The sequence below is a fragment of the Pichia kudriavzevii genome, chromosome 3 (genome assembly GCF_003054445.1).
Source record: "Pichia kudriavzevii chromosome 3, complete sequence".
In the NCBI taxonomy this organism is placed as follows: Eukaryota; Fungi; Ascomycota; class Pichiomycetes; order Pichiales; family Pichiaceae; genus Pichia; species Pichia kudriavzevii.
In genome coordinates, this window is record NC_042508.1 from 629,088 (window position 1) to 644,852 (window position 15,765).

The following is a 15,765-nucleotide window of genomic DNA, read 5'->3' on the forward strand; positions in this document are numbered from 1 at the left end:
TAGCTAGTACACAAATGAAAATCATACAGCAGCGTGACAAGCTGCTTTCTAACTTTGAAGTATACCAACATATTTGTGATGTTCAAAGGGAAAACCAGTGGGGGTTTACAATTCCTCCACCAGAGAAAAAACGTAAACATAAATTCAACCCCCAGCTTTTAGATCTTGAGATTATAACACGTGATTTGGGACAATACCTAACCAAAATAGGACAAGGGAATGACGTTGAAACTAACTCTTTTGTTCAGCTCATGTTATACTTAAACGCTCTCGAGCTTGAAATAATTGAAAAATTAATGATTGTAAATTCTCTACCTCGTTCGTTAGTCACTCTTTATGCTATAATCGAAGAATGCGAAGAGAGATTTACAACAGAGGTGTGTGAGGAAATTTTACAAAACATAGAGAGACTATTCCCTTCAGGTGTAGTTGCCGAAGACGAAGAAATGCAAGATGCGCAGGAAGATCAAATACACGAAAACCCTGAAGAGGAGGAAGACGAAGATGCATTTGTTGATGACATGCAACTAGAGCACGAAAGTTATGCAAAGAAGGTACAAGAGGAAAAGGACATTGATGAAGTGGATAGTTGATTGGACTTTTTATCAGGATATACAATACTGTATAAGGAAAGGTAAAGATAAATATTTATGTGTAATAATGCTTTTGGAAACTAGGGAGAGCTAAAACAGGTCTAGAATATCATTATTTTTGGTGGCATTCTTATTAACTATACCTGAAGAAGTAGCAGATGACTCCTCTGACTTTGTACCCGTGGTTGAACCAAGGATCCCAAATAAATCTTGGTTGTTTCCATTTGTGGCACTAGTGGAGCTCGTCCCTAAACCCGAGAATAAGTCGTTTAATTCATCCAAAACAGTACCATCTGATCTGTCTTGGTCATTTTGAGATCCTTTATCAGCAATTTCTTGATCGTCGTCGAAATCAAGTAAATTGTCCGCTCTCACGGCTTTGTTGACTATCTCATTCTTGGCAATCTGTTGTAACTCTTCAAATTTCATATTTTGAAGGTCAGACGAAGTGATGAATTTATTGTTACTGTTCAGAGTCACAAAGGTTGAGGCAGGTTTGTAAAACACAGAACTTAACTTCCCTAAGTTATCTAATAGCTCTTCGAGCAAGCCAGGTGGAAATGTCTCTATTGTTGATTCAAGCCGTGGCAATTTATTGAGAATGATTTCTTCTTGCAATTTTTTGTCATCAGTGGAAAGCAGCCTCCAATATAGATATGCTTTATCTCTCACTTCTGCATTTTCTAGCTCTTTAGTGGCTTTGGTAAGGATTGTTTGTAATAAATGGGGGGTATTCGCAGTTGGCTTTATCAAACTAATCTTTACGAGTGATGCCAGGGCTGCAGATTGGACAATTGGATCAAAATCTTCAAAACCTTCAACAATCATATCAAGCTTGGCTTCCAAATGTGGAATCTCTTTTGGGTACTCCCCTAAAACCCACATATAGGAAGACAATGCTTCGGATCTATTCAAAAATTCGAGTTTTGAATCAGCTATCATAGTAATTACTGATGAAACATATTCCTTAGAGTATCTTCTCAAAATATTTTGTATGACGATAACTATTTCTTCGACAACATACTCATGTCTATCCAAGAATAACTCGTATAGCACTTCAACAGCTTTCTTTGAGCACTTTTCAATCTTGATTGCAATTTGTCCAATACCATTAATAGCCCTGTTGACCAACGCAGAATCAACTTCCATTGCATACTCTCTTAATTCTGCTAATAGTAACATACAGTTGCTCTCGTTTGCTATTCTCACCAAAATTTCAATTTTCTCCAATTTCAAATAGAGGGGGTCATTATACTTAATGAAAAAGGCACGTAGCTCCTTATCCAAAATAAAAGGATACTTTTCTAGTAAAATTCTAATATTTTTCAAAGCAACATATTGTATTTCCGGAGCCGATGTTAAAATAGAACACAATGGACTTGATAATCTATTCAAAACATTTTTAACTTCGCTATTTGTCAATTTATCCAACTGCTTAATCAATATTTTGATAGAGCTTAACACAACTGCCGCATTTTCATGTTGTAACTGAGGTGAAATCTTTTCTATTATTTGATGAACTTCGGCTACCGATTCTGCATTATACTCAAGTAAAGCAGAAAGAATAGATATTCTTCCCCATTCACTACAATCATTCAAAGTATTAAGTAACTTTGTAAGGATGGCAGTGTCTATTTCAAAAAACTTTTTCTTTGTGGAATTTGAAATCTCAATTAACGTTGCAACAGCATTTGCCACAACCATTTGGTTAGGATCATCAACTAATTCCAGTAATATATCCAAAAATCCCTGTTGCTGACACACTTGAGGGTTCAATTCATATAGCTTTGCAACGCAGATCACTGCAGTTTTACGTACATATGGGTTGTCGTCTCTTAAGGTTTTCTTTAGTGGGATTGTAATGTAATCAACCATCTTGTCAACTCTAATACATCCCATAGTTCTGATTGCTAGTGCTCTGATTAATGGATTAGGGTCTTCAGCATCACGCATAAAGGTATTGGTGGCCAAGATCACCAATTCTGGGTGTGTTTTCGCATAATTCATGAGATAGAGATACACTAGCTTTTTCTGCTTTATATCATGGGTTGCTATGTTCTTTAGAACATCAGGAAATAAAGCGGAGACATCTTTTCCAACAGTCATTGCGGCAATCACACGTTGAATTGTATCTTTTCTTTCATCTGCATATTGGGAAACTAAGCCAGACCTGAACTCATAGTTTTCACCCTTCCTGGGAATGTTGAAGAACTTCCTAATCTTTGTTTCTATTCTCTTCGACATATCCAGATATTAGTTGAGTGACTCTATGAAAGGAGATTCAAGAACGCAAAAGTAGTTGTTCCTTATAGAATAGGCATGAAATTCCCAAGCCAAAAGGAAACCATGTTGAGCGCACAAATCTCGAGCATAACAATAAACTTTTTAAATGTGAACCAAGATGCTTTAATAGGGAAGTCTCTGATCCCATATTACCAGTTGAATCGAAGCTTTCAGTTGGGCAATGCCGTTAGATTTACAACTACATAGAGTTCAAAAGCTGTTAAAGCTCCTGAAGAACCCACATTATAAACCTCAATTTATTCATGTCGCCGGTACAAATGGAAAAGGGTCAGTGTGTTCATATATATCTCATATCCTCGAAGAAGCTGGAATTGCCAATGGGAGATTCAATTCCCCACATTTGATCACGGCTAGGGACTCTATTCAGATTAATAATAACCCAGTATCATTGCCTGTATATGAAAAGTTCCGAAATTTGATACTGGAAACAAATGATAGGTATGATGTGGGGTGTACAGAGTTCGAACTACTGACATGTACAGCATTCCAGATATTTGCAGAGTTTAATATTCCAATTGCTATAATGGAAGTTGGAGTTGGGGGGAGATTGGATGCAACAAATGTAATTCCAGCGGATAGAACCTTAGTAGTCGGTATCACCAAAGTTGCACTTGATCATCAAAATTTATTAGGCAACACATTAGCCGAAATCGCCTTTCAAAAGGTAGGGATTTTCAAAGAAAAAGTCCCAGCTATTATTGACGGATCAAACGAAACAACAGTTATAGACATCGCTAAGAAAGAAGCAGCAAACGTTTTGGCTCCCTTGGTTATTGCTACTAGAAAAGATTGCTGGATTCAGCCTACCTTGCTAGGTGATTATCAGTATGATAATTTGGCAGTAGCCCTAAAAATGATAGACCAGATCAAAGACCAAAAAATAACAAGAGAATCTGTTAAAAAAGGAATTGAGAAAACGGTATGGCCCGGAAGACTACAAGAGTATAATTTTCCTATCCAACACCTCTTACATGAAACAAGTGAACCCACGTTTCCTATGTTACTTGACGGTGCACATAATACACAAGCTGCATTTGAACTCGGCAAATACCTAGAATATATAAGACCTGAAAATGGCTTTGTATTTATCATAGCTGTTACCAAGGGCAAAGATTTATCAACACTATTCAAACATATTATTACAAAAAATGATGATATTGTATTTACTCAATTCCATGATGATATTGAAGGTATGCCATGGATTGAATCATCTCCAGTTGAGTTTTTGGAAAAGCAAATCAATGATCAAAAAATTCCCCATGCAACCGTACATACTATTCCTAATATCGAGGATTCTTTGAAAGAAGCCTTTCGAATATCTAGACAAACTGCTAAACGTGTCGTTGTTTGCGGTAGTTTGTATCTCGTTGCAGATGTCCTTAGAATTTGATACACTTGGAGCCTGTGTGTTTTTACAATAGCGTATGTTGATTGATATATATAGAAAATGTATATGTTATTGAATGATAGACGAATTAGTTTCATAGATTAAAATGGTGAGCTAGCCAGTTTTTACTGGTTTACCCTTCTGTACCCTTCGTACATTTTTGGCCCACTTACGAATATCACCACGGTATTTGGAGTTCACACGAACTCCATCCTCCTCAAGGAAGTCAGCTAAGAATGGATGACTCATAAGTTCCCATGGACTGGATCTTTGCTTTTCCTTCTTCAAACACAAGGACACAAAATCGGAAACCTCTCTGCTAAATCCATCCTTCACAGATAATGATGGTGGTTGTTCATTGACAATTCTTTGCAATAACTCTAAAATAGAGGTCTGACCAGATTCGCTGTTTGTAAATGCCAATTTACCAGAAGCTAATTCGTAGAGCATAATACCCAATGACCAAACATCACCTTTAACAGAGTAAACGCCTCCTTGAATTCTTTCAGGGGACATATAAGTAGATGTTCCAACGAAAGTATCAGCCATAGAATTGATCAGTTCTCTGGATACACCAAAATCACATAATTTGATCTTTCCCTTTGAGGTAAGCAAAACATTAGATGGTTTAACATCTCTGTGAATAATCCTATGATTATCATACAAGTAAATCAAACCAGATAACACGCAATAAGCCACATGTTTTAGCATAAATTCAGGAAAGGGACCTGTTATTTTGAAAACGTGCTCAAGAGATCCGCAGTCTGCGTATTCCATACAGATTACAACATTCCCCTCATGCATAAACGTTCCATAAAATTCAATTATAAACGGGGAATCACATTCATGCATAATCCTCAATTCCCTCATAATTTGCGACTGTATAACTTCCTTGGCTTCAAGATGGACAGTTTTACGTGCCATCGTTTTTTGTGTTGGTAAATGTAAAACTTTCGAAACGGTACCAGACTGTCCAGAACCCAATCTTTTTAAACTAACCAATTCCTCAGCTCTGATGGGCATTTGATATTCCAACCCTAGTTCTAGGTTTTTTATATTTTGAATCAACTCATCAGCGTCGATTCTTCGATCTGGATCCTTAATCTCCATTTTCCCTAATGAAGATGTAGAAGAAAATAATGGGGTATCCAATTTGCTGTCTTGCAAGTTACTTGTATCAATTGGATCAAGCGTAAGTTTTTTTATATTACGTCGATGCAACGATTTAGAACTAAGACTTAACTCTGGTTTTTCCTTGTTCATCGAACGTACTGACAACATATTGCTTGGCGGGTTTTGATTAATGACAATTTTCTTTTTATGAGAAGGCATGTTGTCGGAAGTTTCATTATTGCTGTTCATAGACAAGGACATGTATTTTGATTTTTCACTAGGGGTTAGCTCGTTGTCTTCTTGGGAAAATAGAAATGCCTCGTCGGCAGAACTTGCAGAGTAAACATGAGGACTTGTCAATGATGCATCAAAAGGCCGTGACACTATATCGTTATTTCCAGAGACTTCTGAATTGCTACTGTGTGACAGATTCAATGTTAAGGTGGGGCCACTGCGTCTGATAGAGAGCTGAGGAACAAATTTCTTCTGGGCTCCTATGGATTGTTTAGACAGAGACGAATTCCCCTCTTTTGGGGTATCTAAAACATCAACTGTTTTGTGCCTATTTAGAGATGGTATATTCTGAGTAGGTGTAGTTGATTTAATGTCATTGGTGACAGATGGCAGTACAGGGATCTCCACATTTTTTCTTGCCTGTGGCGGCAAAGGTGGAAGCTCTTTCTCCCGCTGACAGACCATTGAAATCTAATTACTGTTTAGTGTACCACTAAAATGGGTAGGAGAGTATTATACCATCTATAGTCAACTAAATTTATGGAAACAGCTAAAACTCCCACCCCAAATGGAAGATTTAGCAAACACGTTGTTTCCAAAACCTCTTGCCTTGAATACTCGCGTTCGGCAAGACATGAAAAGAACGAGCTTTTTTTAGTGTGGTGAAACTTCAAAAGACTATTAAGATGATGATAAATTTCAGAAAGGGCATATTTTTCGTTTATTTGTAGCTTCAACAAATGTCAAGAGAAATAGGGCTTTCAATATTGATGAAAAGGTGTTGGTTTATCAAGGACCCATACTATACGATGCTAAAATAGTCAAGACCTTTGATCCGGTTTCTCAGAAAATGGAATACTTTGACGAAAAGAAAAAATCTTTAATCTCTGTTGCCCCTGATAAAAGGTTTCCCAAGGAACTGTTATCGGAAGTATGCTACATGGTACATTATAATGGATGGAATTCCAAATGGGATGAATGGGTACTTGTTGAACGAATTCTTGAATACACTAACGAGAACTTGATGTTGAAGGAGTCTTTGGTTCTGGAGCTCCAGGAAAAAGAAAAAGCTAAACAAAAGAAGCTGGAAGAAGAAGAACACCAAAAAGAGCTTAAAAGGCTGCAAATGAAGGTTCAGAAGAACGGACGTAATCGCTTAAAAGCTGACAATCACGATAGCATGAAAATAAGGTTGTTGGTGAATGGCTCAAAACTTAATAATGTTGTAAACAGACATGGTGGTGATAGTCGCATAGGCAAACCTCAGAAAGATAAGCAAAAGTTGATCAGAAATTGTAACAGCAGAATAAAGGGAGAATATAGTGAAAATGGGTCACATTCTTTTGAAAATGGGCTGTTGGAGACTTTACAAAATAAACGGAAAAAATTGAACGAGTCATTACATTATGAGTCCAAAACAGGATTCACTCACCATGAGATGAAAGTTTTAGTTCCTGATGATCTCAAAAGGATACTGGTTGATGATTGGGAACAAATCACCAAAAACAGTAAATTAGTTGCCCTGGATGGCGAAAATAATGTCGCCCGGACATTAGATGATTTTAGCAAATACATTAAATCAACATTTAATGATGAGGAGAAAGAACTAAATGTACTGCTGGAAATTACAGAATCACTAAGAAACTACTTTGAACAATGTGTTGGTGTGTTCCTATTGTACCGCTATGAACGTCATCAGTATAATAAAATTTTGGAAGATGAGGAAAGAGTCAAGAATTTAGATGCAATTTATAGCCCGATATTCTTATTAAGGCTGTTGTCCATTTTTCCTTCAATTTTAATGATGAATGGAGTTGATGCAGCTACAATCAAAATCAGCAAAGCATATCTTGATATAATATTAAATTGGTTGGACTTGCATAAAACGAAGTACTTAAAGATCGAGTACGAGAATCAAAGTCCTTACCTATCACTAATTCATAGCTAGTAATAGAAATATGAAACTGTTTATGTATATTATTTATCGAAAGTTTAATACTAGGAGAAGTATTAGATTAAGAGTATAGAAAATTAGACTAAAATTTGTATATTAAAACATACTACGAATTGAAATGACCTATATCTTTTCTTCCGATGGAAGACAGAATGAAGAGTCATACGTTATTGAAAAGCTATATTATCGGTTATTCCTCCCATTTGTACCGTTTATTTCAATTCTATCCTTTTGAGCAATGGCGAATGATTCACATGAATTTCGGGGAAAAGAAACTTGAGAATTCGGGGTAATTGGGATACCTGCTGACTGGTTTGAGTAAGAGTATCTATCAAAGATATTGAATGAATCACCGGACACCGTATGTGCAAATGTACCAATAGAACTTTTGCTGGCGTATGAACTAATCCTATGATTAAGTTCGGGCTTACAAGGTAACGGAGGGGTGACAAATTGTGCGCAGCTGTATAATTCAGGAACATTCCTTGGTTTAAATGGCTTTGCGTTATCATGGAAACTGAGGTGTGTACCATCTAGACATAGAATGCTCCCCGGGTGAGTAGATGGAAACTCCATGGAAATAATTTTGGATTCGGAGATCTTGGCACTAATTCCGGCCTTTATTTTAGTCATTCCAATATCCTTATCGTTTACCTCACTATTCCAAAAGCCCTTCAATTGATGGTTAGAACGCATGGTTAGTTTTGTATCGGCAATATCATCAACCCGACCAATATCCCATTTGGTTATGCATCCATCTTTGTCTGCTGTCCATAGATGATCCTCTTTTTTCCAGCTCATCTTGACTATTGAATCTGTAAATCCTGTCAATTTTGAAACTGGTTGGTGCTTTCTAATGTCCCAGATATAAACAGTGTTATCAAGCTCGTGGTTTGTAGCTATATAGTTTGGATTGGAGTCACACCATATTGCATTTGTGAAGCCATCCAAAACCCCATCTGACTTTTGCATAGATGATTTAGAAACGTAGATATCTGAGAATCCCGACCTATCATCAGCTCTAAAATCGAACAGTGACAGTCCAAAACTACCAACAACAGCAGACAAAGAATCTACGCATTTATTTATAGAAACATTCGACAGTCCGTTCTTATGGACTATTGAAAGTGGCGCTCTTGATCTTGCGGTATCCCAGTAAAATAAATTGTAGTCGTAAGCAGTGACCATCGAGTTGAGAGGAGCAGATGTCCAAGCAGAGTTGGTTAATTCGATTGTACTGATAGTGGTTGAAACTTTTCCATTATTTAAAATTGGATTAGTTCTTCCAAATTGGAAAGATTGATCCAGGTGTTTCTTATGGTTGAATCGCTTAATAATCTCAGCATTCTCAAAAACAGTATTTTCTACTAGTGGTATTGCCGATAAATGAACAATTCCATTTGAATGACCAGAGAGAAGATATTTGAATTCTTTCGGTGCGTTTTTGATTGGTCTTAAAAACTTGAGTGTGTGAATGTCAGGTAACGTAATGGACGCCAGATGTATTAAAGAATTTCCTGACAATTCATAAACCTTCAGGCCTTCTGTAATATAATTGGAACTTACAGCAATAGTATTACCATCCATCGACATTGATGTGTTAGTAGGAATAGAGTGAATGTAGTTGCCATTATCAGTATGATCAACTTTCCAATAGCTAGATTTCAAATTTAATGCACACATTCTGTAAACAAGCTAATTTCTGGAGTATGTTCTGGCTAAAACTATTATGAATAAGTAGGTTTTGAAGAAGTTATAGTGGTTAATTAAGAGACAAACTAGGTCCTAAATTGATATTTGAGAGAATGACTATAGTTAGAACAAATAATAATGAGGACGATTATTGGTAATTTGTATCAATATTCACGGAAAATAGAAAGAAAAGCTAAAGCCTTGAAAAGACTCAGGAGATTCTCCTGGAAACTTCATAAAGAGCAGAGCGACCAAACTTATTCTTATATCGAAGAGTCTCTAAGCAACTCTAGCCAACCCAACTAAGAAGATTTTTAGGCTTTCGTTACACTGGCACCATCGTTGGTAACAATTCCGACCACTTAACTGATAGTCCATTGTTAACTGTCCCATTAAAGATTTACCTTGTATGGTGCTGGTTTATAAAACCCCCAAAGAGTGTGAGAAGATTTTTAGAGTTTGTCGGTTTAAGGAAGGTGGCTGAATTTTTCATTTACTATTTTAGGAAATGATGGAGATACAAAGGCATAAGCATATTTTGCTTGCAAACTTAAAAAACTCCTGCAATAAAGCTCCACGATACAGTAACCACAATCAGTATCTATTAATCAAGTGCATTGTTCCTGTTCAGAGCCATTGGTTCAGTGGAGGTTTTGATGAAAAATATATCAATGGCTTCTCACAACTACATGACCTAGAAAAAAGTAAAATCCTTTATACATTTTGATCGTCCTTTAGTAGCGGCAATGTTTTTCTACAATGGATGGGTTTCTCATTACTTTTTCTCTAATAACGGATTCAAAGACTCTTGTTTTACATAGGGTCATATGTAGCTTTGATTACTTAGATTCTATAATAACAATGGGTTAGAGCATTTTTATTAGGCTTTAGACTAAAAGTATCAACCATCTGGAGGTTTCAAACCATCGGCAAGATTTAGAGTAACAATAGAATATAAGTAAAGCTATAACACCATGTCCTCAATGATGCATGATCGCCCGGCAAACCTTTACTTCAAAATATACTTTAGACACCGGTAAATGACCAACCCCCTAAAAAGAGTGTGCAACCAACACCCGTACACCCTTGGCAGTTTCACATTGTTGCGTACAGCGGCGCTCGGGTGCGCATTAAGAAAGAAACAGGAGAGACCACTCAGCTGTGTGCAAGAGACCAGGACCTTCCGATACGCCCTACAATAACTCTTCCTAAGGAAGCATTCTACGTATATACACATCACAGTCTGCATCAAATAGCAGAGCCAAGATTTGTCATAGTATTGTCATTTTTCTTTTGTCTCTAAGAGATCCCTGTCAAGTTTAAAGGCCAGCCTTTAATTTGAATTATCTTGTCTCACCAATAACTATAACGTTGACACAATACAACCAAAGAAAAGTTTAACAAATTAGAACAAAAAATCAAGGCTAAGTAACCATCCGTTTTTATCTGTTTCGATTTATCTTTGAGTGCTTGAATTTCGCTTACCACTTCTGTTCGTCGTTATTTATTATACCTCTGTGAAAAATGTCTTCCTCCAACAGATCCAAAATCACAGTGAAGGTTATTTCTGCTGAGGGATTGTATAAAAGAGAAATTTTCAAGTCTCCTGATCCATTTGCAGTCCTAACTGTTGATGGTTCCCAAACACAAACAACTGAAACGTCAAAGAGAACATCTTCTCCTCATTGGAACCAATCCTTTGAGTTCAATGTCACGGAAAATTCCATATTGATTGTACAAGTTTTCGATCAAAGGAAATTCAAAAAGAAGGACCAGGGATTTCTAGGTGTTATTAATATTCGTATTGGTGACTATATCAACTTGAGCGATCCTTCAAGTGAACAAACAATTGCTGAAGAGTTGAAAAAATCTAATTCAAACTTACCAGTGTCTGGTAAAATAACCATCTCCTTATCTCATAAAAATAGATCTAGAGATTCAAGAGATCCAACGAATTTTGCAAATCGGAACAACGTCAATAATAGTAGTACACGTCATTCGCATACTAATTCAGCGTCATCCACTCCTCATGTACAGTCTCCCACACAAGGTGGAAGCTCTCAGTTCCCAGGAGTAGCCGCTGGTCATGCCTCGTCACCAGCAACTTCTACTTCAAGACAATTCTCTTCATTCGAAGACCAACTGGGAAGGTTACCTCCAGGTTGGGAACGTAGAACAGATAACTTTGGTAGAACTTACTATGTTGATCACAATACAAGAACTACAACCTGGAAGAGACCTACTTTGGATACAAATGATTTAAACTCTACTTCAAGGCCTTCAATATTAAACAGCGCTGCGGGATCATCTCATCCTCCATCGCATGCTAATATAGGGAATGACCAGCAACTTACAGAGCAAGAAGCGTCTGCCTTAGAAGCGACAGGACAAACTATTCCTGGGTTAGGTGAGCTTCCACCTGGTTGGGAGCAAAGGTTCACCCCTGAAGGCAGACCTTATTACGTCGATCATAATACTAGGACAACTACATGGGTGGATCCAAGAAGGCAACAATTTGTCAAAAGCTTTGGAGCAAATTCAGGTTATAATGCTCAAAGATTATCTGCAATGGGGCCATTACCAAGTGGTTGGGAAATGAGACTTGCTAATACATCAAGAGTATACTTTGTCGATCATAATACCAAAACCACCACATGGGATGACCCTAGATTACCTTCTTCGTTAGATCAAAATGTTCCACAATATAAGCGTGATTTCAGAAGAAAGCTAGTTTATTTTAGATCTCAACCTGCTTTAAGAATTTTGCCTGGCCAATGCCATATCAAGATTAGAAGAGAACGCTTATTGGAAGACTCATTTAGAGAAGTCATGAGGCAAACACCGGAAGATTTAAAAAAGAGGCTAATGATTAAATTTGAAGGTGAAGAAGGTTTGGATTATGGTGGAGTTTCAAGAGAATTCTTCCAGCAATTATCTCATGAGGTTTTCAATCCTGCATACGGATTATTCAAATATGCATCCAGTGATAATTACACTCTGCAAATCAATCCAAACTCTAATATCAACCCAGAGCATTTGAATTATTTCAAATTTGTCGGTAGGGTCGTTGGTTTGGCCGTCTTTCATCGTAGGTTCTTAGATGCTTTCTTTGTTGGTGCGATGTACAAAATGATGTTAAGAAAGAAGATTGTGTTGCAAGATTTGGAGTCAGTGGATTCGGAAATGTACAAATCGCTGTGCTGGATGCTTGAGAACGACATTACTGATATTTTGTATGAAACCTTCAGTGTCGAAGAAGACAGATTTGGCGAAACGGTTACCATTGATTTGAAGCCTAATGGTAGAGAGGTCGAGGTAACGAATGAAAACAAGAATGAATTTGTTGAGCTAAAGACTGAATGGATCATTTCCAAACCTGTTGAGAACCAATTCCGCTCGTTTATGGAGGGGTTCAATGAACTGATCCCACAAGAGCTAGTTCAAGTTTTTGATGAACGTGAATTAGAATTGTTGATTGGTGGTTTAGCTGAAATTGATGTTGAAGACTGGAAGAAGCATACTGATTACAGAGGCTACCAGGAGTCTGATGAAGTTATCCAGTGGTTCTGGAAGGCTGTTACGGAATGGGAAAGTGAACAACGTGCACGGTTGTTGCAATTCACCACAGGTACATCCAGAATTCCGGTTAATGGTTTCAAGGATTTACAAGGTTCAGATGGTCCAAGAAGGTTTACTATTGAAAAGGCCGGGGAAATCGACCAATTGCCGAAATCTCACACTTGCTTTAACAGAGTTGATTTACCCCCATATAAGGATTATGAATCTTTGAAGAAGAAATTAACTATTGCTGTTGAAAATACTGTTGGTTTTGGACAAGAATAATCGATACCCATACTTATGCTAACCAGTAGTTATGTTTATGCTTGATACTTCTTTTCGATCATTCAATTTATACTTTTTTTTTACTCTCCACATATAATATTTAAGTTACTCTACACGTGTTACGTTTCAGTTTTATAGTACTTTAGTTTTAAATTTCCATTTTAATGACTTAAGCAGTGGCGCTATGTTCGACAAAAAAAAATTGTTACTGCTTCTTCATGTATTTCTACATATGAATTTTTCAAAAAATATAAGAAATTGCCTGCACCCATGCTGGGAGTCGAACCCAGAATCTTTTGATTAGAAGTCAAACGCGTTAACCATTACGCTACACGGGCAATTCTTGTTTTATAAAGGACCAGGTGTAAGGAGTCGAAATTATTTCCTAATTTGGGATGTTTTGACGGTTGAATCTTTTAAGAATAATCACTAATCTTATCATTAGCTATAGTATTGTACGCAGGAGTGATAATTGTAATACACGTATTAGTAAATACGCAATAGGTGTATAATCGCACGAGTAGACAATGGGCGTGGTGGAAGTTAGTCGTAGTAGAAGTAGTAATAGATTTCTCTCTTCCTCCTTTTGCTGCTTTCACTCCCGATTAGGAGCTATATCAGCTATATCAATTCTATATAACAGGATATTGTCTGTCTTATATACTTCACGCCAGCAACCTGGAATCACCCTCAGTTGCTACTCTTTTTGTATAGCAGACTCCTGTACGAGCTTATTACGTTTTAGGTCTTTATTTTTTTACTGTGCCAGTCCTGTCATAGCCCGTTGACAAATGATAATTAATTTATGCCAATGACAGTGTCTCCGACGGCTTCTCTATGCCTATGCTCTACAGGATCAACGGGACTAACTCTCTTTGCTTCCTACTTCGGATATTTGACCCTTGTTAACTTCCTTATTCTAAAATCGAAACCTTAACATCAGTATGTTATCGTCTATCTAGTGGCACTTCCTTTTTTGGAACATATCCTGAAAAGTCCCTTTCAGGTGATAAAAAAACATTTGAATAATATTTCTTCCAGATATTATAAGTTTTCATAGTCTCAAGTAAATTGATTTGTTCTAAAGTTTCTATTTTGCTGTTAATTTTAACAAAAAATGCTGCACTGGTCAATGTAATAGAAAGAGAAATAAAAAGTGCAGAAGCTACCAAAATAAAATTGGATTTTGTTGACTGAGTGGGTTTAGTAGATCTCATAAATAACACCCACAAATGTCCAACAAGGAGTTACCAATATTGTATCTTTAATTTTACATAGCTAAACAATTCTTGTTTTTTTTTAGTGCAAGCCGGTATACTGAAGCCACCCTTGATTAGTACTACTGTTCTTTATAGATGTCAGGCAATTAGTTTCTGATTTCTGGATTTCGTGTTTTTAATTTTTTTCAGCCAGTTGGTGTCATTTATCTGACAAGTAACAGCTACTTTATATTGTTGACGGCGCCTTCGATCAATCTTCTACTTTGCTACTTATATTATCAACCGTCCAATTTTTATTGCCTCTAACGGTGGAAACATTAAGTCAATATTATGGTCAAACTCAACCTGTCTTACGAATACCTTAAAATTTTTTGAAAGGTTAAATAATGTTATTTGACCTTTTCTTGCAATAATTTTTTTTCGTCTCATAGATAAATGAAGTTTTCAAAAAACATGAGTAAATAGATTATTAAAGCATAAAATCCTATCTAAGATATACAACCATGTAGTTAGTTTTTTTTTGATTTTCCACGGAAATTCAAAGTAAATATTGTTCTTAAGTCTGCCATGTGAAACCAATGAAATAGATTAATTTTGTGGGAAAGAGTTTAGAATTTTCTAGTTCAAAGTAATGTATATACATTTACTTTATAAGAAACTTGATATGCTAAGCCAGAAACTGCTTTAGAAGATCCTATGTATTTTATCGAATGTGTTAGCTTGTAAACATTGGTAGCAAATCTTCTCACTTCAATAGTTTTTTAATGTCAGCCAACTTTGGACGACTAACTTTTGATGTTTGGATTTATCAACGTTGCTTTGACACATTAAAGTCGACTGAATGTGCGGTATTTGCACCTTGATATAATGCTAAAGTTGAAAGTTTCTATTCTTTTCCTGAACTAAACGCCGCCCATTCTTTAGGTCTTTCCTTGAAATGAATAAGATTCTTATTATCAAAGTGATAGTGACTTAATTTTTTTTCTTGACAAAATATCTTATGTCGCCGTACATAGAACTCAGCCTGTTTTATTAGTTCTCTTTGTCATGGTATAACCTATCCACTCTTGATATAGATTTTGCAGGATTTTTTGCTACCATTGAACTTGACACTCTATGAGCAACATACATACTTGTTATCCGTAAGGTATTACCCGTTTAAGTTTTTTCTGAATGTATAGTTCCTTGCTGCCCCCAAAAAAAAAATTCAAGAAAGTGGCATGAATTTACAAAACACAGAGTATGCTAATCAATTTGGCAGCGTTATATTGCATTTGCCTGTTCCCGATTGCAAAAAAAAAAAATAGTTTCTGGTAATACGTTAATGTAGGTAAGATTAGTATCAAACTGAGCTATATGTAAAAAAGGGGACTAGTTATTTATATGCTAAGTTGCAACGTAGATTTGTTGTTGAAATGATCGATT

The 15,765-nt window shown here is 36.5% G+C and overlaps 7 protein-coding genes and 1 non-coding gene across 8 annotated transcripts; 4 read left to right on the forward strand and 4 right to left on the reverse strand.

Annotated features, from left to right (window-relative positions):
* Positions 1 to 14: 14 nt before the first annotated feature.
* C5L36_0C02970 (uncharacterized protein) lies at positions 15 to 593 on the forward strand (the record flags this gene model as incomplete). Its single annotated transcript, XM_029465973.1, has 1 exon — positions 15 to 593. The coding sequence occupies one exon, from the start codon at positions 15 to 17 to the stop codon at positions 591 to 593; it is 579 nt and encodes a 192-aa protein (XP_029321833.1).
* A 90-nt stretch (positions 594 to 683) lies between these two features.
* On the reverse strand, positions 684 to 2,837 carry C5L36_0C02980 (uncharacterized protein; the record flags this gene model as incomplete). Its single annotated transcript, XM_029465974.1, has 1 exon — positions 684 to 2,837. One exon carries the CDS (start codon positions 2,835 to 2,837, stop codon positions 684 to 686), a length of 2,154 nt encoding a protein of 717 aa, XP_029321834.1.
* A 220-nt stretch (positions 2,838 to 3,057) lies between these two features.
* C5L36_0C02990 (uncharacterized protein) lies at positions 3,058 to 4,287 on the forward strand (the record flags this gene model as incomplete). The annotated part of the gene is made up of 1 exon (XM_029465975.1): positions 3,058 to 4,287. One exon carries the CDS (start codon positions 3,058 to 3,060, stop codon positions 4,285 to 4,287), a length of 1,230 nt encoding a protein of 409 aa, XP_029321835.1.
* A 111-nt stretch (positions 4,288 to 4,398) lies between these two features.
* C5L36_0C03000 (uncharacterized protein) lies at positions 4,399 to 6,096 on the reverse strand (the record flags this gene model as incomplete). The annotated part of the gene is made up of 1 exon (XM_029465976.1): positions 4,399 to 6,096. One exon carries the CDS (start codon positions 6,094 to 6,096, stop codon positions 4,399 to 4,401), a length of 1,698 nt encoding a protein of 565 aa, XP_029321836.1.
* Positions 6,097 to 6,481: 385 nt separating this feature from the next.
* C5L36_0C03010 (uncharacterized protein) lies at positions 6,482 to 7,579 on the forward strand (the record flags this gene model as incomplete). Its single annotated transcript, XM_029465977.1, has 1 exon — positions 6,482 to 7,579. The coding sequence occupies one exon, from the start codon at positions 6,482 to 6,484 to the stop codon at positions 7,577 to 7,579; it is 1,098 nt and encodes a 365-aa protein (XP_029321837.1).
* A 189-nt stretch (positions 7,580 to 7,768) lies between these two features.
* C5L36_0C03020 (uncharacterized protein) lies at positions 7,769 to 9,268 on the reverse strand (the record flags this gene model as incomplete). The annotated part of the gene is made up of 1 exon (XM_029465978.1): positions 7,769 to 9,268. One exon carries the CDS (start codon positions 9,266 to 9,268, stop codon positions 7,769 to 7,771), a length of 1,500 nt encoding a protein of 499 aa, XP_029321838.1.
* Positions 9,269 to 10,801: 1,533 nt separating this feature from the next.
* C5L36_0C03030 (uncharacterized protein) lies at positions 10,802 to 13,120 on the forward strand (the record flags this gene model as incomplete). Its single annotated transcript, XM_029465979.1, has 1 exon — positions 10,802 to 13,120. The coding sequence occupies one exon, from the start codon at positions 10,802 to 10,804 to the stop codon at positions 13,118 to 13,120; it is 2,319 nt and encodes a 772-aa protein (XP_029321839.1).
* Positions 13,121 to 13,385: 265 nt separating this feature from the next.
* C5L36_0Ctrna8R lies at positions 13,386 to 13,458 on the reverse strand. Its single transcript has one exon. It is a non-coding gene; the product is annotated as a tRNA-Arg (tRNA).
* Between the last annotated feature and the right edge of the window lie 2,307 nt (positions 13,459 to 15,765).